General features: G+C 53.0%; 2 protein-coding genes and 1 long non-coding RNA gene across 14 annotated transcripts in view; 2 read left to right on the top strand and 1 right to left on the bottom strand.

Annotated features, from left to right (window-relative positions):
• Window positions 1-170: 170 nt before the first annotated feature.
• On the top strand, window positions 171-12771 carry ARFGAP2 (ADP ribosylation factor GTPase activating protein 2). Of its 7 annotated transcripts, none has more exons than XM_009460340.3 (17): window positions 353-589; window positions 737-855; window positions 1447-1519; window positions 2057-2188; window positions 2272-2355; window positions 3194-3275; window positions 3552-3608; window positions 4283-4324; window positions 4683-4735; window positions 5216-5352; window positions 5459-5590; window positions 8792-8920; window positions 9000-9134; window positions 10154-10280; window positions 10441-10534; window positions 10654-10772; window positions 11567-12771. In XM_009460340.3, exons 1-17 carry the CDS (start codon window positions 518-520, stop codon window positions 11585-11587), a joined length of 1608 nt encoding a protein of 535 aa, XP_009458615.1. In that variant the 5' UTR covers window positions 353-517; the 3' UTR covers window positions 11588-12771. The 7 variants fall into 7 exon arrangements, with proteins under 7 accessions (XP_001166418.1, XP_009458616.1, XP_009458615.1 ...); XM_009460339.3 differs by having other exon boundaries at window positions 3152-3275; XM_016920780.3 differs by having other exon boundaries at window positions 3119-3275.
• A 2052-nt stretch (window positions 12772-14823) lies between these two features.
• Window positions 14824-23773, bottom strand: part of CSTPP1 (centriolar satellite-associated tubulin polyglutamylase complex regulator 1) — a 223319-nt gene continuing 214369 nt past the window's right edge. For 2 of the 6 annotated variants that reach the window (XM_009460153.5, NM_001280174.1), the window contains 5 exon segments: window positions 21809-21894; window positions 19852-20047; window positions 19148-19257; window positions 15878-15941; window positions 14824-15604 (listed from right to left, as the gene is read on the bottom strand). In XM_009460153.5, the coding sequence (XP_009458428.4) occupies window positions 15430-15604; window positions 15878-15941; window positions 19148-19257; window positions 19852-20047; window positions 21809-21894 (631 nt within the window). In that variant the 3' untranslated portion in view covers window positions 14824-15429. 6 annotated transcript variants of the gene reach the window in all.
• On the top strand, window positions 20046-23625 carry LOC107967084 (uncharacterized). Its single transcript, XR_010147196.1, has 3 exons — window positions 20046-20286; window positions 22549-22733; window positions 23453-23625. It is a non-coding gene; the product is annotated as an uncharacterized LOC107967084 (long non-coding RNA).

Raw genomic sequence — 23773 nt, 5'->3', positions numbered from 1 at the left:
GAGTGGAGGGGACTCGCTGTCAGGCTTGCTGTGAGCCGAGAACGGCTGAAGGCTGGGCGAGACGCGGGCCAATGCGTCTGCCCGTTCGGGCCGGAGGGACGAGGAGTGTTTGGGCAGCCTAATTCTTATTCATCGATCTGTAATTGGCTGGAGTGGGGGTCCCCGCCCCCAGCCTCCCGCAGCCTGCGCGGCGTGGGTGCGACTCCACCTGGGGGTTGCGGCGTGGGAGGGGCGGGGGGAAGGGTACTACGCGCGCGAGGAGGTTTGGGCCGGTCCGCGCGCCGTCGCCCCGCCCCGGCTGCGGATTGGCCCGGCGCGGCGTTGATTCTTGCGGCCGCGGTTGTCGTCGCCGCCCCCGTCCCGCCGGCTGCCCATTGGTCCAGATCGGACTCCAATCACCCCACCCCTCGGCTGGCCCGGGCACCGCTGAGGCCGGCCTTGTGAGCCCGCCCTCCCCGCCGTGGATTGGCCCGCGGCGGGACCCGTCAGCCGCGGTTCTGTCTGGGAAGGAGAGAAAATGGCGGCGGAGCCGAACAAGACCGAAATCCAGACTCTTTTTAAGAGGCTTCGCGCAGTTCCAACCAACAAGGTGCGTGAGCAGGGGGGGCGCGGAGTCTCTCGTCCCGCTGGGGCCTGAGGGAGGGAGAAGGGCGGAGGTGGGTTGTGTTTCTGGGGTGTAGGTGCCTGGCCTTTACTCGGGGCCCCTGACCATTCGCTCATCGCCTCCTCCACCCAGGCCTGTTTCGACTGCGGCGCCAAGAATCCGAGTTGGGCCAGCATCACGTACGGTGTTTTCTTGTGCATTGACTGTTCCGGGGTGCACCGCTCCCTGGGCGTCCATCTGAGCTTCATCAGGTAGGCTCTCCGCGCGGTTGCCGTGTTTCCACCCGGCCGGCCAGGGCTGTCTGGGCAACAAGGGAGAGTGGCTGCCTCGACTTGGGCCGCTCTGAATTCGGTGGGAAGCCTCTGGGCCGAGAGGGTCCGGTAGCCTCCTGCCAGAGAGAACCACCTGTGTGGGCCCTTTGGCACATGGGCGGTCCGTCTCCGCCTCTGGGCCAAAACTTCCTCTTTTTTGACGGTCAGGCTTGAGACTCTGAGCGTTAGTTGGGGGGAAAGGGAGGCATTGACCTTGTTGTTGCTGATATGTTGTTAGCCCAGTATGTCTCTAGTGAGACTGTGACCATCCATTAGGGGAAAGCCAAATCCAGGCGTGCGTGCCTGAGAATGTGACTTCCTTTCGGATCTGGGGACATAATTAGTACTCTTTGGAGTAAATGAACGAAGAGGAGAGTTTTCATGGACAGGGTAGTGTGGAGGAAATGGGGTGATGGCTGATTAATGTTTCCTGGGTGCCTACAGCAGCCTGAGGCCAAGTGACAGGTATCGGGTTGCCAGGGAAATCCTGCTGGTATCTGCTAGTGGGTGAGACGCAGCCCTTGTACACAGGTCCACAGAGTTGGATTCCAACTGGAACTGGTTCCAGCTGAGGTGTATGCAGGTCGGCGGGAATGCCAATGCGGTAAAGCTCCTTCTACTTCCCTCACCTTCCATTCTTCTGCCTGGGTACTAACTTTGCACGACTCCCTAAGAGGCCCTGTCGTTTTCCCTGTTCAGAGGGTTCTCTGTTCTATAACACCACCATAAGCTATTTTCTGAAAACTTCGAAACTGGTCACAGCTTCTCTTAAATGGGTTTCAGATTCCGATTAAACTGGGCAGGTGTTCTTGGGGAAAAGCCACAGGAGTTGGGAGCCTTCACAGTCATTGGGTCTTGTGGGCCTGCCCTGGATGAAGGATGGGGAGGCTGGGTATGGGATGTTGTGCTCAGGCAGCGTTCAGTGGGGCCTGGACTTCAGTCATATCAAAGGATGGCCCGCTGCAAGGTGTTTTTTGCAGGAATTTCGAGAAACTTTGTCTCTGAAAAACCGGTGTCAGTAGCATGTATCATCCTGTATAGATAATAACTCCGCTGTCATAAGGAGATGCCTCCTACAGCCAACACGTTTCCTTCTTGAGAATCACCCGTAGCATGCGCTGCTCTCTTCTTTGCTCTCCAGACGGCTTTTTTTCGCCAACATGGATGCACAGCCAATGATGCCAACACCAAATATAATAGCCGAGCTGCCCAGATGTACCGGGAGAAGATCCGGCAGCTGGGGAGTGCGGCCCTGGCTAGGCATGGCACTGATGTAAGTGCCTGTTCTTGGGGCTGGGGCAGGAGGGTTAGGAGTATTCAGAGCCCTGTGTTTTAGGGGTGTCTTCTCCTTTCTAGCTTTGGATAGACAACATGAGTAGTGCCGTTCCTAATCACTCCCCAGAGAAGAAGGACTCTGATTTCTTCACAGAACACACTCAAGTGAGTGCCCACAAGGAACCGTTTTCCCAGTTGTTCTTGACAGGCAATTTACCAAGGCCCAGGCCTTCTGTGATCATGGTTGTAGATTCCATTTGCTTTGATGTGATGTCTTGGACACCACATATGAAGTCCACTGTTCCTGCTGGGTAGGCCTAGGTGTTTCCTCCTCCATAAATGGAGGTGCAGTGTAGCCCTCCTTAGAAATCGACTCCTATAAATTGGGCTGGCGGGGAAGAGAAGCAGCTTCTTGAAGTTTCAAGAGGTGTCCGGTGCCCCAAACAAATTTTCCTGGATTCTTCCCCTATAAGAAAGGCACTGTGCTTGGGGACAGTGAAAGGATTCTCTCCTCCCTGCCCCACCCCTTTGAGGAGGGTTTCCTCTTTACTGGCCCTGGGTGCTGAAGTTAGACTCTTGGCTTCAATTCCTGTTCTCTACTCAGCATTCCTGTGATGGTGGCCAAGTCACTCAACCTGTCAAAACCTCAGTTTCTAAAATGGCGATGTAGCTCCTTCATAGGGGTTGTAGTGATAATTAAATATATTCATATAAGAGGAGCCTTTAGATCTGTGTCTGCCTAGGTGGTGGTAGTTAACTGTCTTTAAGTTAGGAGAATGGGCTCTGGCTCTAAGTAAATAGTGAAGGGGTTGGGGTGGGGGCTGCTTGTCTTCCTGCTTTCTTCCACAGTGAATAGCAACTGTGATCTTGTTTGCTACCCTCCAGTCCCTTTCCTCATGGGTTTGGAGTATGATTTCTTGTCCACAAGGTGCTTGTAGGTCTTGGTGCTTCTTGCCAGCAGGAGTGGCTCACCGAGGCATCTGTGATCTGGCCTCCTTTTCAGCCCCCTGCCTGGGATGCGCCAGCCACTGAGCCTTCAGGGACCCAGCAGCCAGCCCCGTCTACAGAGAGCAGTGGCCTGGCACGTGAGTTCAGCCCAGATTCCAACCAGGTGCCCTGGTCCTAGGAGAGGACTCAGGGTTTGGAAGGGGACATCTGGCCATGACAATAGGAGCAGGGGTCCTCCTGTATCTTTGGGTGGGCCGGGATTCATTTTAATCCTTGGAGGAAGTGGTAGATATTCCTTTTATCTTTTGGTGGCAAGCTGAGGAAAGCCACCGATTCTCGTCCCATCACTTCTTTCAAGGGGAGGTTGCAGGAAGCTAGGAGCTCATCTCTAACTCCTACCATTGCATCCACAGAGCCGGAGCATGGCCCAAACACAGACCTGCTTGGCACCTCACCCAAAGCCTCACTGGGTCAGTATGCCAGCGGGCAGGCGTGGGGTGTCTGGGAGAGGGTGGACCTCAAATGTTCTTTTCAGAGGTCCTGCTGCCTGGCCGTGTGGACAGAGGCCACAGGAGACTGAGCATCTATCTGATTCTCTGGAGTGGGGACTGTGATTGAAATAGTGGATGCAACACTGATTTTAGAGCCAAGCCCTTTGAATTGATGAATCTGGGTGGGCTGGTGTATAAGGCCTAGGGTCTGCCTCTGAGTATGGGGCTGGGTCTAGCCAAAGTGTTGGGGAGGCCAGCATGAGACTGGACACCTATCCCTGGGCTCTGAGGCAGGGCTGGCTTGTCTGGTGCATTTCCGGGGGTGGAGGGACAGCTCTGAGCTGCTGAAGGCTGGAGGTGACATTGTTCTTTCTCAGCCAGTACCCCAGCCTGTCCTTTAACTCTTTCCTACATTTTCCTTAGTGTCTTTCAGACTTGGTTCAGGGCGAACAGTCCATTTGCTGACCTCGGTTTGTTCTGTTGACTCTTGGGGGTTGGGGCTGGAACCCAGCAGAGTGACTGTCGGACTGATCCATGAGAAGGCTGGCATAGCTTGGTCTGAAGCAGGGCTTCATAGAGACCGCTGGGCTTGGGAGCTCTGTGGAGGCTCTGGGGTGGGCCTCTTGTTAGCCACAAGTCTGTTTCTCCTCCAGAGTCCATGTATCTGTCAGCTAAAGGGGCCCTTCCTGCCAGAGGTAACTGACAGCTGCTTGGGGAGCCCAGCCCCTGCCCTCAGCTTCTTGCTTTAGAAGCGGAGCCTGGTGCTCACCATATGCTCCCTGCCTCGCAGTCTTTGTTTTGGTTCAGGGACTTTGGACGTCTCTGGTGCTTCAGGTCTAGGTTCCTGTCTCACTCTGCCGGGTGCCAGTAAATACCCCAGCCACGTCTGTCTTTGGCTTTGACACCGCTGGTTGGAGCTGGTGGTGGCAGCTTTGCCTTCCCTTGCCTGAAGCTGTTCTTAGGAGCTCTTGCCATGAAGCTGCATGGTGTATACTGAGCTACTGCCTCTGAGCTGCCTTTGTCTTAGCTCATGCCTACCCGTTTCTCACGCAGAACTGAAAAGCTCCATCATTGGCAAGAAGAAGCCAGCAGCAGCTAAGAAAGGGGTAGGTGGGGAGAGGTGGTATGGTAGAGGGGTTAGGAGCTGGGTGCAGGCTACCTGGGTTCACTCCTTGACCTTACCACTTACCAGCTATATGACTTTGGCAAAGGTACTGTGTTTCTCCGAACCTCGCCTGTGAAAGGGATTTAAAGATTTAAAGGGATTTAAAGCCTGTCTTCAAGGGCTGCTGGGAGGAGTCGGTGAGATGGAGCACATCTAGTGCTTGGCGGAGTGCTTGGCACATACTTGGCCCTGTCGGCATTAACTGCTGTCCTCAGGCCCGGGCTCTGCTGGGGCTGTGTGAGCCGCCCATGCCCAGCTCCAGCGGAGCACTATTGTCTTGGCCATGCTGGTTGGTATCCTGTTTTTTACCCTAAATTTTAAGAAGGGGCTTTTCCTTGTGGGTGTGGCTACAGTGCCTGAACCTGGGAGGAATCTGAGGAGAGTGTGATTGGGAAGGCCCCTTACATGATTCTGTTCCCAGCTGGGTGCCAAGAAAGGCCTAGGGGCCCAGAAGGTGAGCAGCCAGAGCTTCAGTGAGATTGAGCGGCAGGCTCAGGTGGCAGAGAAGCTCCGTGAGCAGCAGGCAGCCGATGCCAAGAAGCAGGCGGAGGAGTCCATGTAAGTGTTTGCTGCCGGGGCCTCAGGCTTCTGTGGGGCTTGGTGGGTGGGTAGGTTGGACAGGTCAGGATGGGTGGTGACCACTGACACCTTTGTTCCCCCTAAGGGTCGCCTCCATGCGTCTGGCCTACCAGGAGCTCCAGATTGATCGTAAGAAAGAGGAAAAGAAGCTACAGAATCTGGAAGGGAAGAAGCGAGAGCAGGCAGAAAGGTTGGGCATGGGCTTGGTATCCCGAAGGTGAGGCTCAGCTCCGGGTGTGGCAGGGAAATGCCATTGTTTTCTGGGAACCATTGCGGGGCCTTCCTAGCAGTTTGGGATGCTAGGCTTATTGTTTCTCCAAGTCTGAATAGATCACTTGGCTTATTGTTCTAAAGTCCCTAATACAGTGCTTGGCGCATAGTAGGTATGTGCTCAGTAAGTTGAATGACTGAATAGGTATGTGAACAAAACACAGGATCAGGTGTTATTTCAGTATCTTCAAGAGACTAGGGTGGTTTTTCTTGATGGCACTTTGAGTCATGGGACAGTTTATTTTTCCAGACCTCCCTGAGAATTGCGGTGCATTTAGTATCATCCTTAATTCCTGTCTAGAGATGCCATTTGTGCTCCCTGTAATACCCTCACATATCCCCCACATTTCAAATGCCCTCAGTTTGGGCGGAATCCTTCCTGTTTCAGAACCACTCGGTTTGCTTGGTTTTCTTTCTTTCTTTTTCTTTTGAGACAGATTCTTGCTCTGTTGCCTAGGCTGGAGTGTAATGGTGTGATCTCAGCTCACTGCAGCCTCTGCCTCCTGGGCTCAGGTGATCCTTCCACTTCAGCCTCCCGAATAGCTGGGACCACAGCCGGGAGCCACCATGCCCAGCTAATTTTTTTACTTTTTGTAGAGACAGGGTTTTGCTATGTTGTCCAGCCTGGTCTCGAATTCCTGGGTTTAAGTACCTTGACTTCACAAAGTACTGGGATTACAGATGTGAGCCACCATGTTTGGCTGCTATGGCTTTTTATTTTTATTTTTTGAGACAGAGTCTCACTCTGTCACCCAGGCTGGAGTGCAATGGCACGATCTTGGCTCACTGCAATCTCTACCTCCTGGGTTCAAGTGATTCTCCTGTCTCAGCCTCCCAAGCAGCTGGGATTACAGGTGTGTACCACCGTGCCTGGCTAATTTTTTGTATTTTTAGTAGAGATGGGGTTTCACCACGTTGGCCAGGCTGATGTCGAACTCTTGACCTCAAGTGATCCACCTGCCTCAGCCTCCCAAAGTGCTGGGATTATAGGCATGAGCCACGGTGCCCGGCTTTCTTTTTTCTTTTCTTTTTTTTTTTTTTTTTTGAGATGGAGTCTTGCTCTGTCACCCAGGCTGGAGTTCAGTGGTGTGATCTCAGCCCACTGCAGCCTCCGCCTCCCAGATTCAAGCAATTCTCCTGCCTCAGCCTCCTGAGAAGCTGTGATTACAGGCATGTGCCACCATGCCCAGCTTATTTTTGTATTTTAGTAGAGATGGGGTTTCACCATGTTGCCCAGGCTGGTGTAAAACTACTAGCTTCAAATGATCTGCCCGCCTCGGCCTCCCACAGTACTGGGATTACAGGTGTGAGCCACGGCGCCCAGTGCTTGGATTACGGGTGTGAGCCACATCCAGCCAGAGCATAACATTTTAACTTGAAAGGACATTGGGTCTCCCTCCTTTCCCTGCTTCAGTCACATAGGAATGACTGGGTTAATAGATGACTGGGTTAAGGGATGACCGACTGGGTTAAGGGATGACCAAGGGGTTAAGGCATATGAACAGTTTTTTAGCAGTGCAACAATTGTTTACTTAAACCCAACTCACCCTATTTATTTATTTGAGACAGAGTTTCAATCTCGTTGCCTAGGCTGGAGTGCAATGGTGTGATCTCAGCTCACCACAACCTCCGCCTCCGGGGTTCAAGCTATTCTCTTGCCTCAGCCTCCACACCTGGCTAATTTTGTATTTTTAATAGAGACAGGGTTTCTCCGTCTTGGTCAGGCTGGTCTCGAACTCCCGACCTCAGGTGATCCGGCTGCCTCGGCCTCCCAAAGTGCTGAGATTACAGGTGTGAGCCACCGTGCCCGGCCCAACTCAGCCCTATTTCAAAATAATCACTCCTTGGGGTTCTTCTAGCTAAAAGCTATAGATATTTTTTAATGAATTGATTTAAATCAAATTAGTCCTTAAAGTGTCCTTGTGGAGCCTGACAGAGGAATGAGAGGCATCAAGAGTTGTATTGTATTGCCTGCCAACCCTAGACCCCTTTTCTTTGAGAAACGAGACAGCAATTCTAGGTCTTAGTGCATAAGGCCAGTCTTTGTGCTTTGAGGTGCTTTTTTTTTTTTTTTTTTTCTCTCTGAGACGGAGTCTTGCTCTGTTGCCCAGACTGGAGTGCAGTGGTGCAATCTCGGCTCACTGCAAGCTCCGCCCCCCAAGTTCACGTCATTCTCCTGCCTCAGCCTCCCAAGTAGCTGGGACTACAGGCACCTGCCACCATGCCCGGCTAATTTTTTTGTATTTTTAGTAGAGATGGGGTTTCACCATGTTAGCCAGGATGGTCTCGATCTCCTGACCTCGTGATCCGCCCGCCTCGGCCTCCCAAAGTGCTGGAATTACAGGTGTGAGCCACGGTGCCTGGCTTTTTTTTTTTTTTTAATAAAGAGTAGGATGATGAAGAACTCATCCTTTGATGCAGTTATGTTCATTTCCCTGGTGCTGGGGCATTTCTTCATCCATTCCTTTGCTTTGTGAACCCCATCAGTGAAGGATGGGGTTCATAGTGCACAAGGTAGGGAGTTGTTCAGGACAGAGACCACTGGCATCTGGTGCACAATATTAAAATTACAACACGAGCCAGGCACAGTGGCTCACGCCTATAATCCTGGCACTTTTGGAGGCCAAGGCGGGTGGATTGTCTGTACTCAGGAGTTTGAGACCAGGCTGGGCAATGTGGCGAAACCCTGTCTCTACTGAAAAAACACAAAAAATCAGCTGGGTGTGGTGACGTGCACTGTAGTCCCAGCTGCTCGGGAGGCTGAGGCACAAGAATCGCTTGAACCTGGGAGGTGGTGGTTGCAGTGAGCCAAGATTGCACCACTGGACTCCAGCCTGGGCGACAGAGTGAGAATCTGTCTCAAATAAATAAATAAAATTAAATTATAACAGGCAAACCGTCACTGGCCAGGGAACTCCTACGTGGAATAAACAAAGCTGATGTGTAAAGAATTCTGAGGTGTGCTTCACAGGTCACCACACACAGCTAGCCTTCTGTTGGGGTCTGGCCCAGCCCTGTGCTTGGGTAAGGACAGAAGGCTCTGGGTGACGCTCCGTGAAGGAGAACCCAGTTGCTGGGCATTGTCTCTTGTGCGGTGATGCTGATGCCTATCCTTTGGTCTCATGCCTGGCTCTGCTTTGCTGCGCAGCTCTGTCTCCCACTCCGTGCTGTCTGAGATGCAGGTGATTGAGCAGGAAACCCCAGTGAGTGCAAAATCCTCTCGCTCGCAGCTGGACTTGTTTGACGATGTTGGTACTTTCGCCTCTGGACCCCCAAAGTAAGGCTGTTTTCTAGCTGTAAACTTGGCTGCTGTGTTCCTCATCAGGCTTCTCTGAGCCACTCTACTGTCTCCCTAGGTACAAGGACAATCCCTTTTCCTTAGGGGAAAGCTTTGGCTCCCGCTGGGATACAGATGCTGCCTGGGGTATGGACAGGGTAGAGGAGAAGGAGCCAGAAGTGACCATCTCAAGCATCCGGCCTATTTCAGAAAGGTAGAGTGGGCTGTTTTTTCTTTCTTTCTTTTTTTTTTTAAACAAGCTGAAGGTAGAGAATTCTAAGGCAGCACTGTCTAGAAGAACTTTCTGTGATGATGGGAATGTTCTCTGTGTTGTTTAATATGGTAGCCACTACTATGTGGCTATGAGCCCTTAAAATGTGGTTGGTGCAACTGAGCAACTGAATTTCTGATGTAGTTTAATTTCTGATAAACGTAAATAGCCACCAGTGGCTGGTGCCTGCCTCATTAGACAGGGCAGCAGTCAGGCTTCGGTTTGAGTTGTGCTTTGTCATCATAGAGGGCCTGGCAGCTTCTTTTGCTTGGGGTCCATTTCTCTGGCCGGAGGAGCCTGATTGTATGCTTCAGTCCTGACCTCCTTTCAGGGGTTTTATGTCTCCAGCCCCCTTCTTATTTTTTAAAACCCTACTCCATCTTAATCTGGGATCTGTTTAGTTGACATAATATCTGTGAGTTATCCCCGTATAAAATGGGAACGTAACTACTTCATAGGGTCTCCGGAAATACCTGGCCCAGTGTCCACATACTCAACGCGAGATGAGAGCAACCATCTCCCTTTCCACACCAGGATGCTTTTGAGAGTAAAGGGGGCAGTTTGCTATTCATAGTTATGACAAGAGTAGGTATAAAGCCAGGCAGACCGACACATATGCTCATTGTAGTACTAGGCAAGTTGTCACTAGGATTAGGGTAGCAGCAGTTGTGTGGCCTCCTGAATGCTGACGAAGCTGTGTGCTTTTGGGCAGGAGCCTAGGCCACTGCAGACTGTATTTCCACCCTGCCTAGTGCAGGTTACTAAGCTCTCTGGGCCTTGGCCTCAATGTGGAGAAGGGTGACTCCTCACCAGGGGAGCGGGGCCCAGAGTCACAGAGCCACAGACAGAATAGGACCTGGGAACCCATCACCAAAAGCCACTGGTGCTCTGTTTGGCCTCTGTACTCTGCCTCCCCTGATGATAATGGGAGGAGTCCGAGATATTCCACATCTTCCCCTCAGAGCCACAAACCGGAGGGAAGTGGAGAGCCGGAGCTCAGGCCTCGAGTCTAGTGAGGCGCGTCAGAAATTCGCAGGAGCCAAAGCCATCTCATCTGACATGTTCTTTGGGCGGGAGGTGGATGCGGAGGTAAGTGGGGCTGTCTGCCCTGAGGTCCGAGGCAGCAGGCAGAAGCATGAGCTTTCTCCCTGCCGCTGCTTTGGGCTTTAGCACCAGGAGGGCCTGGCCTGTGTGAGTCCTTGGGTCATCAGCCCCAAGATCCCCAGGCCTGGCCTTTTCCTCACCACAGTATGAGGCCAGGTCTCGGCTGCAGCAGCTCTCAGGCAGCAGTGCCATCAGCTCTTCAGACCTCTTTGGGGACATGGATGGAGCTCAGGGAGCAGGTAGGGCCCTGGTGGGGTGGCAGGCACCAAGTGAGGCCTGGGAGCAGGGCAGGAGGGCCCTGCTGTGACTGGGAAGGGCTTCTTGCTGGGCTCTGGGTCACCCTGCTCTTGTTTTACAGGAAGTGTATCTCTGGGGAACGTGCTGCCTACAGCGGACATTGCCCAGTTTAAGCAGGGTGTCAAGTCTGTGGCTGGGAAAATGGCTGTGCTGGCCAATGGTGTGATGAATTCCTTGCAGGTGAGGCTGAAGTGGGGCCTAATGAGGAGTGCTGGGAGGTTTGCCCTTCGCCACCACATAGAGACACTGCTACTGCTCAGCCCCTCTGAGCCTTAAGCTACTGCTCAGCCCCTCTGAGCCTTAAGAGCATTTTCGGCCGGGTGTGGTGGCTCACGCCTGTAATCCCAGCACTGGGAGGCTGAGATGGGTGGATCACTTGAGGTCAGGAGTTTGAGACCAGCCTGACCAACATGGCAAAACCCCGTCTCTACTAAAAATACAAAATTAGCTGGGCATGATGGCGTGCACCTGTAATCCCGCTACTCGGGATGCTGAGGCAGGAGAATTGCTTGAACCTGGAGGTTGTAGTGAGCTGAGATCATGCCACTGCACTCCAGCCTGGGTGACAGGAGTGAAACTCTTGTCTCAAAAAAAAAAACCACAAACAAAAAAGCAAGAGTCTAGAGAGAGGCATTTTCTTGGAGGGCAGCTTCCTTCCTTTCAGCTCCGTGCCAGGGCCGGGCCTCTCCAAGATGCCTCTGTGTCTGCCATGATCTTCCCTGGCCTTGTCACCTGTACCACTCTTTCTCTTCTCTTCCCAGCTTCTGTGAGGCCAGGCAGGGCTTCCCCGTTATCGGGTGCCCGAGTGGCCGCTGCCCCAGCTCTCACCGTGGACTCCTGCCTCACCGGGCTGTCCAGCCCCTGCCTCCCCAGTCTTGCTGTGGGGTGCTGGGGCAGGCAGTGTGTTTGCTGGGAAGCTGCTGCAGCTTAGAGCCTCTGACTTTTTTTTTTTTTTTCTCCTCCCTCGCCCCCAGGATCGCTACGGTTCCTACTGATCCGAGCTCTGTGACTCAGGCTTACGATGGTGACGGCAACAAGAACTCCACAGTTCCCAGGCTGGGGATGCTTTGCCTTGTGGAAGCTGGGGAGGATTTGTTACTTTGTATGTGTGGTGTGTGTGTGGGGTGGCCTTTGAGGCGCTCACTCCTGTGAGGGGAATGGTCAGTACCAGCCCTTGTCCTCTGCCTGTGGACTGAGCTCTTTATTCCCTCTCACACCACCCTCCGTGTGTTAGACTCTTGTCCTTCTGTCCTGCCCCCACAGCTGCTGCTCACTTGTCCTGCCATACTGGGAAAGGGGGTTCCCCCACGATGGCTTATTCTGGGTCCACTTTCCCCAGGTAGGGAAAGCGGAAGGTAGAAGGCTTTTTTTGCTGGCTCTAGGGTTCTTCTAGTTCGAGGCCTTGGGTCCCCATCCTCTGGAACCAGGGGGAGGCCTGGAAGGAGTTCACTGTAGACCTGTCCCCTGGGGAAAGAGGCTGCGGACTTGCTGCTGCTGCTGCTGCCAGTGGCCTCTTCTGGGTGCCAGGAGAGGGGAAGGACCTTTGTCTGGGCGTTACCAAGGGCTGGAAACTTTACCTGGTACCTAAAGGTTTCATTTGGGATCAGACCGGAGACCCTCGGGTTCTCCCGTCTCACCACCCCTTTCTACAGTAAGCACTTGGAAGATTGTTTCAGGGTGTCTCAGGGTCCCTCTGTACCATCTGCTGTGGAATGCAGGACCCTCTGTGACATTCTTTATCCCTTCTTCCCCGGGTTGGTGGCCATGGAGGGTCTTGTCTGCTGTGATTCGACTCTGGATGCTGTGAGCTTGATGCTGGCCAGGGAAGCAGAGGATGTGAGAGGCAGAGGCAGGCTCCTGGGGCTGAGCTCCTTCCTCTGCATCATTCTGGGCTTGGGGGCCTGGACAGCACCCGCCAGTGAGAGCTGTGGGCCTCACCCTCTGGCAGCTGAGCCAAGCACTGTGTCATTCTTGGTGCCATCTTCCCCTGCCGCACCGGCAGTCTCAGCCCAGCCCCCACCTTTGGGTTGTAGGTTGGGCTCCCAAGCAACACAGACCACTCTTCCCCTTGCCCCTCCCCCAGAGGGACTTGACTTTCTTTCTGGACTGTTTGTATTGAAACAAAGTGGTGTCAAAATAAAGCCCCTGCAGGGCCTGGCTCCCTGTTGGTCTGAGTGAAGCAGTGTCCTCTGGATCCTGCCTCCCTGCCCAGTGCCGGCCCCTGGCCTCACTCTCTGGGCTCCCACCGGTAATGGTAGGGCATCGGTACCGAAGCTGAGGACACTCTCTCCAGGGCCTCCTGCTTCTCTCTTCTCTGAAAGCCAAAGGCCCCTGGCTCCTTGGCTCTGTGCTGCCGTGAGGTCCGGTGCAGCTTCGACCTCACCACCCTGTGGCACGCAGAGGAAAGGGCTGGCATTAGTTGGCCCTTTAACTCGCTGGCTGAGGGCGAGCGAGCAACCTCAGCAGTCCTGCCCCTTGTCACAGCAGTAGGCTTGACTGGGGATGGGTTTCAGTGGAGTTTAAGAAATATTTAACGCCGGGTACAGTGGCTCATGGCTGTCATCCCAGCACTTTGGGAGGCTGAGGCGGGTGGATCACTTGAGGCTAGGAGTTTGAAACCAGCCTGGCCAACATGGTGAGACCCCATTTCTACTAAAAATACAAAATTAGCGGGGTGGGGGGGGTGTGGTGCATGCCTGTAATCCTAGCTACTCAGGAGGCTGAAGCAGAAGTCACTTGAACCCGGGAGGCAGAGGTTGCAGTGAGACTAGATCGCGCCACTGCACCCCAGCTTGGGTGACAAAGTGAGACCCTGTCTCAAAAAAGAAAAAATTACATATATATACATACACACACATACTCTTAGACGTTAATGGGACCCTTTAAATTTAGGGAAGAAAAGGTGTGTGTTTGTGTGTAAATCCTTAGCTTGGCCACCCCTTTCTATTGGGGGCTTCTGAAACATCTCTGTGCCACCTTAGGAGTCCTCACGGTAGTTACAGACCACTGGTCTGGGAAGTGGATGATTAGAAAGGATGGGCAGAGGGAGCCAGGGGGCTGTAAGCCAGGGATTTGCAGAGTGTAGGTTTGGGACTCATTCAGCTTTGGGATCATCTGGAATTTCTGGACTCCATCCCAAGTTGATAGAGTTAGACTCTCTGGAGCTTGGTAATTTGCATCGTCAGTAGACTTTCCTGTGATTCTGAGGACACCAGGATTTGAGAACCATGTCTCTTATGGGCTGTGCATCATTGTGGGCCTACAGAGCTCATCACGCAGCCTGAGCTTTTTTTTTTTTTTTTTTTTTTAAGATGGTCTCATTCTGTCAGTCACTCAGACGGGAGTGCAGTGGCACGATCATGGCTCACTGCAGCCTCAACCTCCTGGGTTCAAGTGATCCACCTCGGTCTCCCAAGTAGCTGGGACTACAGGTGCAAGCTACCATGCCTGGCTAAGGTTATTTTGTAGAGATAGGGTCCTACTATGTTTCCCAGGGTGGTCCTGAACTCCTGGGCTCAAGCAGTTGGCCCACCTTGGCCTCCCAAAGTTCTGGGATTACAGGCAATGAGCCACTGCATCCTGGAGCAGCTTCGGGGCTGGAATGCCTAGTCTTGGCCTCAGCTCTGCAGGGGTTTGGGAGGCAGTTCCTGTAATGATCCGTTCTGGGTAGGGATGAGCCCAAGGAAATGTGTATGCCTAGTAGTGGTGACATCCACCTTCAGAGGAGGCAGTCCTGTTCTGCTTGGGCTTCTGGGTGGGTTTTGCTTTCCGGGGGACCCCGCCCCTGCAGCCCTCAATCCAAAGAAGTTGAAGACACTTGTCCTTACCTGCCTCCAGTCTTGGCTGGGATGTGTCTGCCCCAGGCTGTGTCTGTCTTTCACAGCTGCATCCCACTGTTCTAACCCCAAGCAGATGCTTGGCAAATGTTGACTGAAACCCTGGCTGGAAGGCTGTGCAGTATTAACCCTTTATGGCCACGGTCTTTAAAGTTATGGGAACCTGGCCTTGAACCCTCTGAACCTGTTTCCTGAAGGCCGTTCCAGCTGTGAGCACTTTTCCTCTGGAAGGTTGCTCTTGTGCGAAGCTAGGCCCCTCTGCTCATTGTCTGAGGCAGGTCCCCAGGTCTGAGTGGGCCACTGGCCTCTACCTCCTAGTCCTGCCAGAAAAGCACCGAAAACCCAAACTCCCCCTCTCCCTTCTCCCCTCAGCCTAGGAGCTTTAGACTTACCAGTTACCAGACACGAGGGACTTTATTCGTTTCACATGTTTGTTTAGCTATTAGACACAAAGGGGTCAAGACTTGAAGCAGTTTTTGCAAGTGAAATCATCTTCTGGCCCACCCTTCATATTACCAAGGCTACTGGCTGTTCTCCAACAGGCCACAGCGGTTATGTCCTCCTGGTACTTGCGTCGCAGGTGTCACCCTTGATGGTGCAAGGCCCTGCGTGGCTATTCGGGTTCTCCCCCTTAATGGAGTTGCTGTGAGGAGATGAACCTTATTGGGGGACCCGCAGAGGCTGGCTCAGAAGAGACTGCTCTTGTTAGGAGGACTAACAGGCTACGGCTTGATAAGGTGGCCTCAGCACAGTCTGTCAGCTTGGGGCCTAAGTGAAGTTCACAGGCTGATTGATAGGGCCAGGGGGAGCAGGCCATTCACCTTCCGGGGCCACTGGCGGGGCTGATCATCAGAGCCCCTCTGGCTGGTCTTGGGGCTGTTATTCACCTTGTCAGCAGCAGAGGGCAGCACAGCAAGGTGCTGGAGAGGAGGCTGGGTGGGCACACCAAGGGCTGGGTGGGAGCAGGTACAGGGCGCTGCGGGCAGGACCCTTTGGACTCCTCAAGTCTCCGACTCGTCTGTCTCTTCAGTGGAGCCATCACTCTCTCCATCCACTTTTCGGGAATGATGGAGAGGTCTCCAGGGAGAGCCAACCCGGGGAGGGGTCCGGGAAGGCAGGCAACTGGCCTCTGGACTGGCTGTGACCGAGTTGACCAGGCCTGGGACCTGGGCCAGCCTGAGGAAGGGAAGAAGCCTGGAGGGCAGCGAGAGGCCTCCTGTCCAGAGAGCAGGGCCTCCATGCCCACTCTTAACACTAGGGTAAACCCCTGGGCTGCAGCCCCCAAAGGACTCAGAGGGAGGGACACCTCAGGCCTCCACTGGCCCCCAGACCCTTCCCTGGCAGATGCGGGATGTTACAGACAAGTGGTGTTGGCCCCAGATGGGGCGCAGCCGTGTCCGACCCGTCTGGCCCCCACAAGGGGGCAGCATCCTCCCACTTGACACTTACAGCCGTTCCAGCTCTTCATCCATTGCTGGGTCGTGCATCAGATCCCCCTTATCAGGCAAAGCTCCTAGGAGATCATTGGGGGCACAGTAGTTAATCTGAGGGCCCTTCAGCCAGGCAACAGATTCCTCCATGCCCCTCACCTTCACGGCTGCCTGTTCTGACTCTGCGAGGGCCGATCTAAAGATCTGAGGACTGCTACAGGGGCCAAGAACAGTCACGGAGCAGGAAGGTGCTCGCTGTTGCTTGATACATTTATTGAATCCCACTGCCTACTTTCCCTGCCTGGGGCAGACACCACAGCCAAGGAGTGTGGTGATCCCCTTCCAACACCAGGTGGTGGTTGTGACCTGGTGCTGGGAGTTGAGTTCTTCCTTGAGGCCTCAGGTACTGGGCTGAAAAGGATATGGTCCAGGCTAAGCCCAAAGGTCAGACATTACCTAATTTTGTGTCCCTAAATCAGGATGACCCCACTTTGGAGACAGATGGTTAAAAAAAAAAATGCTGCCTCTGCTTCTCCAAGGAGGATCCCAGGGGCAAGAGGAGAAGGCTGGGTCAGGGCCAGAATTAACCCGGCACAGGCAGATTTCCCCTTTTTCCAAATCTTTTTCAGATGATGCCTCCTGGCCCCTCTTGCCCTAAGTTAGTGGTTTTCAAAGTGCATCTCATAGAACCCTCTCATTTGTGGGGTGCCCTGGGGACTAAGGGAACAGGGCTGACCTCCGTGACGCGTCAACCAGCGTATCTCCAGATTTCTATTTCATACGCTGGAGATGCAGGTGAGGCCTGAGACCACATGCTTCTTTCTGTCTCCCATTCCATCCAACCACCCAATGTTAGTGTGCAGTAAAAGTGGTTGAATCAGAGTGACTTTTTTTTTTTTTTTTTTGAGACAGAGTTTTGCTTTGTCACCCAGGCTGGAGTGCAGTGATCATGGCTCACTGCAGCCTCGACCTCCCATGCCCAAGCGATCTTCCCACCTCAGCCTCCTGTGTAGCTGAGACCAATGGTACATGCCACCACACCCAGCTAATTTTTTTTTTTTTTTTCTAAAGAGACGGGGTTCTCCCTATATTGCCCAGGCTGGTCATTAACTCCTGGGCTCAAGCAATCCTCTTGCTTTAGCCTTCCCAAATGCTGGGAATTCAGGTGGAGCCACCATGTCTGGCTATTAGTGTTTATTTATTTGATGGAGTTTCGCTCTTGTTGTCCAGGCTGAAATGCAATGGTGCGATCTTGGCTCACTGCAACCTCCGCCTCCCTGGTTCAAGTGATTCTTCTGTCTCAGCCTCCCCAGTAGCAGGAATTACAGGCATGTGCCACCACAACTGGCTAATTTTGTATTTTCAGTAGAGACGGGGTTTCTCCATGTTGGCCAGGCTGGTCTCGAACTCCTGACCTCAGGTGATCCGCCGCCTCGGCCTCCCAAAGTGCTAGGATTACAGGCGTGAGCCACCACACCCAGCCAGTGTCCTTTTTAAAGGCCCTTAGAAAAGGGGGATGAGGTTACTTCAGGCTGTGACCCAGTTGCTAATTGGCTTCTCCTTCCTAGTGGCTGCTACTGGTGGGAAGAAAGGGTGGTCATAACTAGGAGTATGAAAGAACACCAGGGCAGATCCCACCCGCCTCCCCCTTACTCTTGATTCCTGACTCTCGCCTGTTTTTGTTTTTTTTTTCTTTTTTGAGACTGTCTTGCTCTGTCGCACAGGCTGGCGTGCAATGGCGTGATCTCGGCTCACCGCAACCTCCGCCTTCTGGGCTCAACCGATTCTCATGCCTCAGCCTCCCGAGTAGCTGGGATTACAGGTGCGGGCCACTATACCCAGCTAATTTTTGTATTTTCAGTAGTGATGGGGTTTCACCATGTTGGTCAGGCTGGTCTTGAACTCCTGACCTTAGGTGATCCACCTGCCTCAGCCTCCCAAAGTGCTGGGATTACAGGCGTGAGGCACCACGCCTGGCCTGTCAATTGCCTCCTTTCTAGTCTTAGTCCAGTGGGTAACCTTGGCTACCAACTTCAGTTAGTTGAGGGCTCCCCAGACCTGTGTGTGCCCCAAGCACTGACTCAGAATAACCAGGCTGTGGGTGGCATGCAGTTCAGCCTGCTGGGGTTTGTGCTTGTGTATCCCAGAGCATCCCTGGCTAACTGTATATTGTGTAAGATAAAAAATATAAAGCATCCAGCACAGTACTTAGCCTGCTGTGGTTGGCATTTAGTGAATGTTAACTTTCCTTCCCTTAATCCCATTCCCTCAACTGGCAAAAGGAAGGGGGATGCTGTGTGTCTTTTCCTTGAGACTCAGGCACCTGGGATCCCAAGCACAGCAGGAGGATCTCTCGAGACACAAAAAAGAACTCCTTGCTGGGCGTAGTGGCTCACAACTGTAATCCCAGTACTTTGGGAGAGCAAGGTGAGGGGATCCCTTGAGCCCAGGAGTTTGAAACCAGCCTGGGCAACATGGTGAAACCCAGTCTGTACAAAAAACACAAAAATTTTCCAAGATGGTGGCGCATGCCTGTAGTCCCAGCTACTAGGGAGGCTGAGGTGAGAGCATCACTTGAGCCCGGGAGGTCGAGGCTGCAGTGAGCTGAGATTGTACACAGCACTCCAGCCTGGGCAACAGAGCGAGACTCTGTCCCAAAATAAAAAAAAAAAACAAAAAACCTTAAACTGTAGTAGAATGGAGGCTTACTGGCTCTTCTCTTAGGAGAGCAGTGGCTGTGGGAGGAGGAACAGTGGGGTGGGTGGAGAAGGCTCAGTGAAAAAAAACAGCAGACAGGAAAAACTGGGCCACTGCAGACTTCCCCTACTTTTGTTTTTCTCCCTTTCAGATTAATCAGATTTTTTTTTTCAGCTTGGAAAAAAGGTCTCCGCAGACACACCTTTGCCCTGTTTATAAATGGGATTCAGGTCTCTTTGATATATAATCTCTAGCGTCACTGAGTAAATAGTCCTGTGTCTGCCCGACCTGCAGGCCGCTCCCCAAAGCAGAGCTGGGGTTCTCTGAGGAGGGGCTGGGCGCTTCTGCTATGGGGAGGTGGTTTCATGTTGGGGCAGGGCTGCAGGCAGGGAGGGCTGTCCCCTACCATGGGAATGTGTAAGAGCCATGTTTTGTCGCCATATTCCTGCTCCCTGGGATTGAGTCCGGCCCTGGGAAGTCAAGGCAGAGATGGTGATGCCCCTTCCCCCCTGGAGCCGTGTTGCTAACAGAGGCCAGCTGCTCCCTGTGTTGTGCGGCAGGAGAGGCTGACGGCTGCTTAGCTCTGACTTACCGAGGGCTTGGTTGATTCCATGGTGCTTTGAGAGAGCCATGAGGAATCCATAGAAGGTCAGTCTCTGAACATTGCTGAGGGCCTCTTTGACAAGTGCTGGGGGTGGGCAGCTAAGAAGGAGAGATGCCACATTCAGAGCCTAGCCAGCCTCAGGGCCACCTCTGCATCCATACTTTCAGGTTCATGAGGATACCCACAGCCAAGCCAGGGACCTGCCTTGGGAGCCCCAAGGCCCTGGGGGATCAGGCCTTCACTATGGTCAGGAGGGGCTGGCATGTTCACTAACTGGTGCTTTCACCGGGGTGGGGAGTGGGGGTGGGAAATGGCTACAGGAAACCAAACCTGTTGCTCAGTCCCTAAGGGTACTCGTGCCACACAGGACAGCTTACCCCTCTCTTTGTGTAGAAAAGTTTTATACAAGGAGTACTCTTTCCTTCTCTCTAAAATGTTAAGGCCAGTCTGTCACCCAGTAAATTGGTCAACTACAGTGGTCTTGCCTGAGTGAAAGCAGTCCTTTTGAAGTGAGCTAATTGAGAGCCTTTCAGTCAACAACTGGTTTGGGGGCAAATGGCACTGTTACATTATGACCAGCAAGGGCTCTAGAATGCCTGGGCCGCGCAGAACATCCTGCGGAGCTCTGTTCCGCAGCCAGCAGTCCGACCCCCTGGGGCTGGGGGGCTGGGGGCTGCATGCCCGTTCCTCACCTGTACTTGTGCCGATCACACAGGTTTTCCAGACACTGGTAGAACAGCGACGCCTCCACGCCCTCCAGCATGCCGGCCTCGCCCAAGGCAGGTCGTTGGCGGTGCTGCCCACTGGACGACGTCGGCACAATCACTGTGTTGGGGTTCTTGCCTGACAGCAGGTCCTCATAGATGGCAGCCACACTGTCCAGGAATTCTGGAACCGTGGGGGTGGGGTGTGGGTGTGGACGGCTCAGGCAGGGAGGACATGTTTTGTCTGTTCACTATGTCCTCCCTTCTCTGTCAGCCCAGTTCCACACCAGCCTCAGTGCTCAGGGCATGGTGTCCTGAGAGCAGAAGTTCTCAACCTTGTTTGACAACACATTGATGAGAGATGACACTAATCTGTGTTTTTGCTCAAATGTCCCATCCTTGGCTCAGTTGTTCCTGGACCAGGTGAGACCTGCCATTGCACACTTTCATAGCACCATAGGCTTTTTTTTTTCTGGCACTTAGCCAGTGAGGAGCTTTCTGTGTCATTAATTGTCTAATCTGTCTCCTTGCTGGAATGCACAAAGGCGGGGTCATGCCTTGTTGGCCTCTCCTGCCTAGCACTGTGCTTGGCACATATTAAGGCCATAAATATTTTTTGGAGGAGTGAACATGAGTATGCTCCCACTGGTAAGCCCCATGTTGTGTGGCCACCTGCCTCTCTACCTCAAGAAAGCGTGTTGGAATAACAGCGAGGAACAGAGAAAGCCTGAAAGCTGCTGATGAGTCAGTCATTTGAAATGGTTTTCAAATTTCGTAGTTGAGCCATTGTTAGAACTGCTGACTTATGGCCCATCTCGTCTCTACACACACCGCTGGGCAGTGTCAGTAATGCTCCCAGCCCAATGTGGTGGCTGTCCCATCCCTCTGGGGGTGCTGTGAGAAGAGGGCTGGGGAGACAGTGAGGGGAAAATGTTCTCCCAGACATGGCTGCTCCTTCTCTAGGGCCCAAGAGCTTCAGAGAAATGGGAAATGACTGGTGCTGCTAAGAGCAGGTGGCGAGACCCCAGGCTCCAGCCCCTAACTGTACAGCCCTTGGGCTGCCATCAAGTAAACAGAATGTGGCGCCCAAATGAGGCCAGGGCTGGCTGGGGACACCAGTTGGCAGGAAGGCCACCTCTAGGATCTAAGGACAGCCTTCTATTTACTGGAAGAGCCTGTTTTAAGCAAGTTTGTTTATGAACACAGTCAGCAATTTGTAAACCCGGCACTCCATTTGATGTCTCTGTGGGTGAGCTGGTGTATATTTATATTTATTTGTCTATATTTATTCCATCTGATTCCAGAGAGACTTAAAGGGTGCAGCTGGGTGAATTGGGGAGCAGAGTGGGAGTGTGACAAAGGACTGGTGTATGCTTTTTTAAAGCTGTGGGGTGGAGGAGAATGTGCACCCAAACGCACGATCAGTTGCCAAGGGAGAGACCCTTGAAGGCAGTAAAATAGCAGCGAGGTTGGGAACGCTGGCTTTGGAGTCAGCCTTCAGGTCTGGTCTCCACCACTTATGAGCTGCATGACTGGCTACTACTTCTGTGAGCTTGTCTCTGAAAGGACTCTCTCTCAAGGCTGTTGTCAAGATTAAAGTCAGTGCTGTGCCTGGGACATAGTAAGTTTTCAGTAAGCAGTGAATGCTGTGGATGCTATGGATGTTGTTATTGTCATTATCACTTAAACTGATTTGTTGCGTTGCTGACTGAAAACACTGCGGTGTTCAGTGTCTTCAGGAGGCTGAGGAAGTCGGCTCTGCAGACTGAATCTTGTGACCACCACTGAACGCTAGACATCCTGTTAGCGACTCGCAGTGAAGCACGCCCCCAAAGGAAGTAGGGAAGAGAAACGTGTGTGCCAGGCACACAGATGGGCAGGGCAGCAGGGCGGGACAGGGAGACAGGGTCCTGTGCGGAGCCAGATGGAGCCCCGGAACACTCACCTGAGTAGTAAAACTGGATCTGGAAGGCAAAGAGGAAATCTGAAAAAGACATCAAGCAGTCCATGGCATCGTCCATGAGCACAATCCTGAAGGGGAAAGAGAGAGAATCTGAGAGAGAGAATGGGGGAGAGGTTTAAGGAGGGGAGGGAGAGAGGGAGAGGGAGGAAGGGAAAAGTGCGGGGGAGAGGGAGAGAGAGAGCTGTTCCTGGGCCGCCAGTCTCCCCTGGGGCAGCAGGACATTTAGGAGAGGGCTCCCAAAAGCAAGCTCCTCCCAGTCACCTCACTGCTCCATCAATTGGACTCTGCCACCAAACTGAACTGACCACACTGTACCCAGAGCGGGCTCCCGGTTCAGTCTCAGTGGCACCAGCTAGCGGATGGAGCATGGGCAGGGGGTGGCGAGGAGAGGGTGCAACTGTAATGCAGCCAAGGTTTCTTTTCATATACTTAAGCAGTAAATCCTTTCATTCTGCCGTGAGGACCATTTAGTTCAGAATAAATACAGCTGATCAGAAAAGGCAAAAAGAACAGCTAAGGGGTTTAAAGGGTCTTGGCAAGTGGTACTGAGATTTAATAAGCTACCAAAGGGCCAGAACAGCGACAGACACCGCCACCCTGGGGCACAGATGGCAGACAAGGGGAGAGGGCAAAGAGCTATTGGGGAATCTGCACTTGTGAGGGTCAAAACCCACACTCATCTTGTGCTGCCGCCCTGCTCCTCCTTGCATCCATGTTCACAGGTTGCCCACCCAACAGTTTTCCTGTCTCTAGTCCCTCCCACTGAGGACCCACCTCACAGGAAGAAAACCGTCTGACTCATAAAGGGATCCGACCAAGGCTATGTTCATTCTCTGCTCAGCACCTCATCTGAGCCAGGACAAGAAGAGAAGGAAACGAGCGCTTGCTGGGCTCCATCACATGCCAGGCAGGCGCCAAGCTATCAGATGGGGTGGGGCGGGCCCCCAGTCTGTTTCTGATCAGGTCCTTCTGGCTTTATCTTTCTTTCTTTCTTTTTTCAGTTGTTTTTGGCCAGGCGCGGTGGCTCATGCCTGTAATCCCAGCACTTTGGGAGGCCGAGATGGGTGAATCATTTGAGGTCAGGAGTTCGAGACCAGCCTGGCCAACATGGTGAAACCCCACTTCTACTAAAAATAGAAAAATTAGCTGGGCGTGGTGGGCACCTGTAGTCCCAGCTACTCAGGAGGCTGAAGCAGGAGAAGCGCTTGAACCTGGGAGGCGGAGGTTGCAGTGAGCGGAGATCACACCACTGCACTCCAGCCCGGGAGACAGAGAGAGACCCTGTCAAAAAAAACCAAAAAAAGCTTTCTTTTGCTCTCTCGTATTTTTCTAAATCTCTCTCCACTTCCCTGAGTCAGAGGTTTCCCAGACTGGCAACTGGATCAGCCCCAGAGAAAGCCAGGATTGCTCACTGCTGGGGAAAGGGCTTCACAGAGACTACGATATTGTGGTGCCACTCCCTTTGCTGCGATCTTCCTGAAGAGAGACAGTGGTTCCCTGCCTAGTCTTTATTGTAATACAGATAACAATAGAAGCAGGTGCCATTTCCTCAGTACCCTACTGCGTGGCAGGCTATTGAGGTATTTAACTGCATTCGTTAAATTTTATACCGCAACAATCCTACAGGTGGGTCTTATTATTTCCATTCTACACGTGAAGAGTCTGAGGCTCAGAGGTCAGCCTGCCAAAGTCACACACACAGCTGGGGAGCTTGCTGGACTCCACAGGCCACACATCTTCCATGAGACCACACTGCCTCTTTGAAAATAAAGCTGCAGAGCAAAAACACTAACATTTTACCTCCTAGTTTCTGTGGCTGATTTATTTTCTTTCTTGTTACTGATATGTTAGGCATCTCCTGGGGAGAACGACAGCTGCCTCCACCACCAGAGTTCAACACTAGAATTCCAGCTGGAAAAAATTCAAGGCTGGAGGGCGGGAAGAAGC

Source organism: Pan troglodytes, chromosome 9 (genome assembly GCF_028858775.2).
Source record: "Pan troglodytes isolate AG18354 chromosome 9, NHGRI_mPanTro3-v2.0_pri, whole genome shotgun sequence".
In the NCBI taxonomy this organism is placed as follows: domain Eukaryota; kingdom Metazoa; phylum Chordata; class Mammalia; order Primates; family Hominidae; genus Pan; species Pan troglodytes.
This window is presented reverse-complemented; position numbering and strand designations above follow the sequence as displayed.

Coding starts and splice junctions, on each gene's coding strand:
- ARFGAP2 (XM_016920780.3), top strand. CDS start 518: ATGGCGGCGGAGCCGAACAAGACCGAAATCCAGACTCTTTTTAAGAGG. Junction 2,189..2,271: donor TGGCTAGGCATGGCACTGAT/GTAAGTGCCTGT, acceptor TCTCCTTTCTAG/CTTTGGATAGACAACATGAG. Junction 3,609..4,282: donor CTCACCCAAAGCCTCACTGG/GTCAGTATGCCA, acceptor TTTCTCCTCCAG/AGTCCATGTATCTGTCAGCT.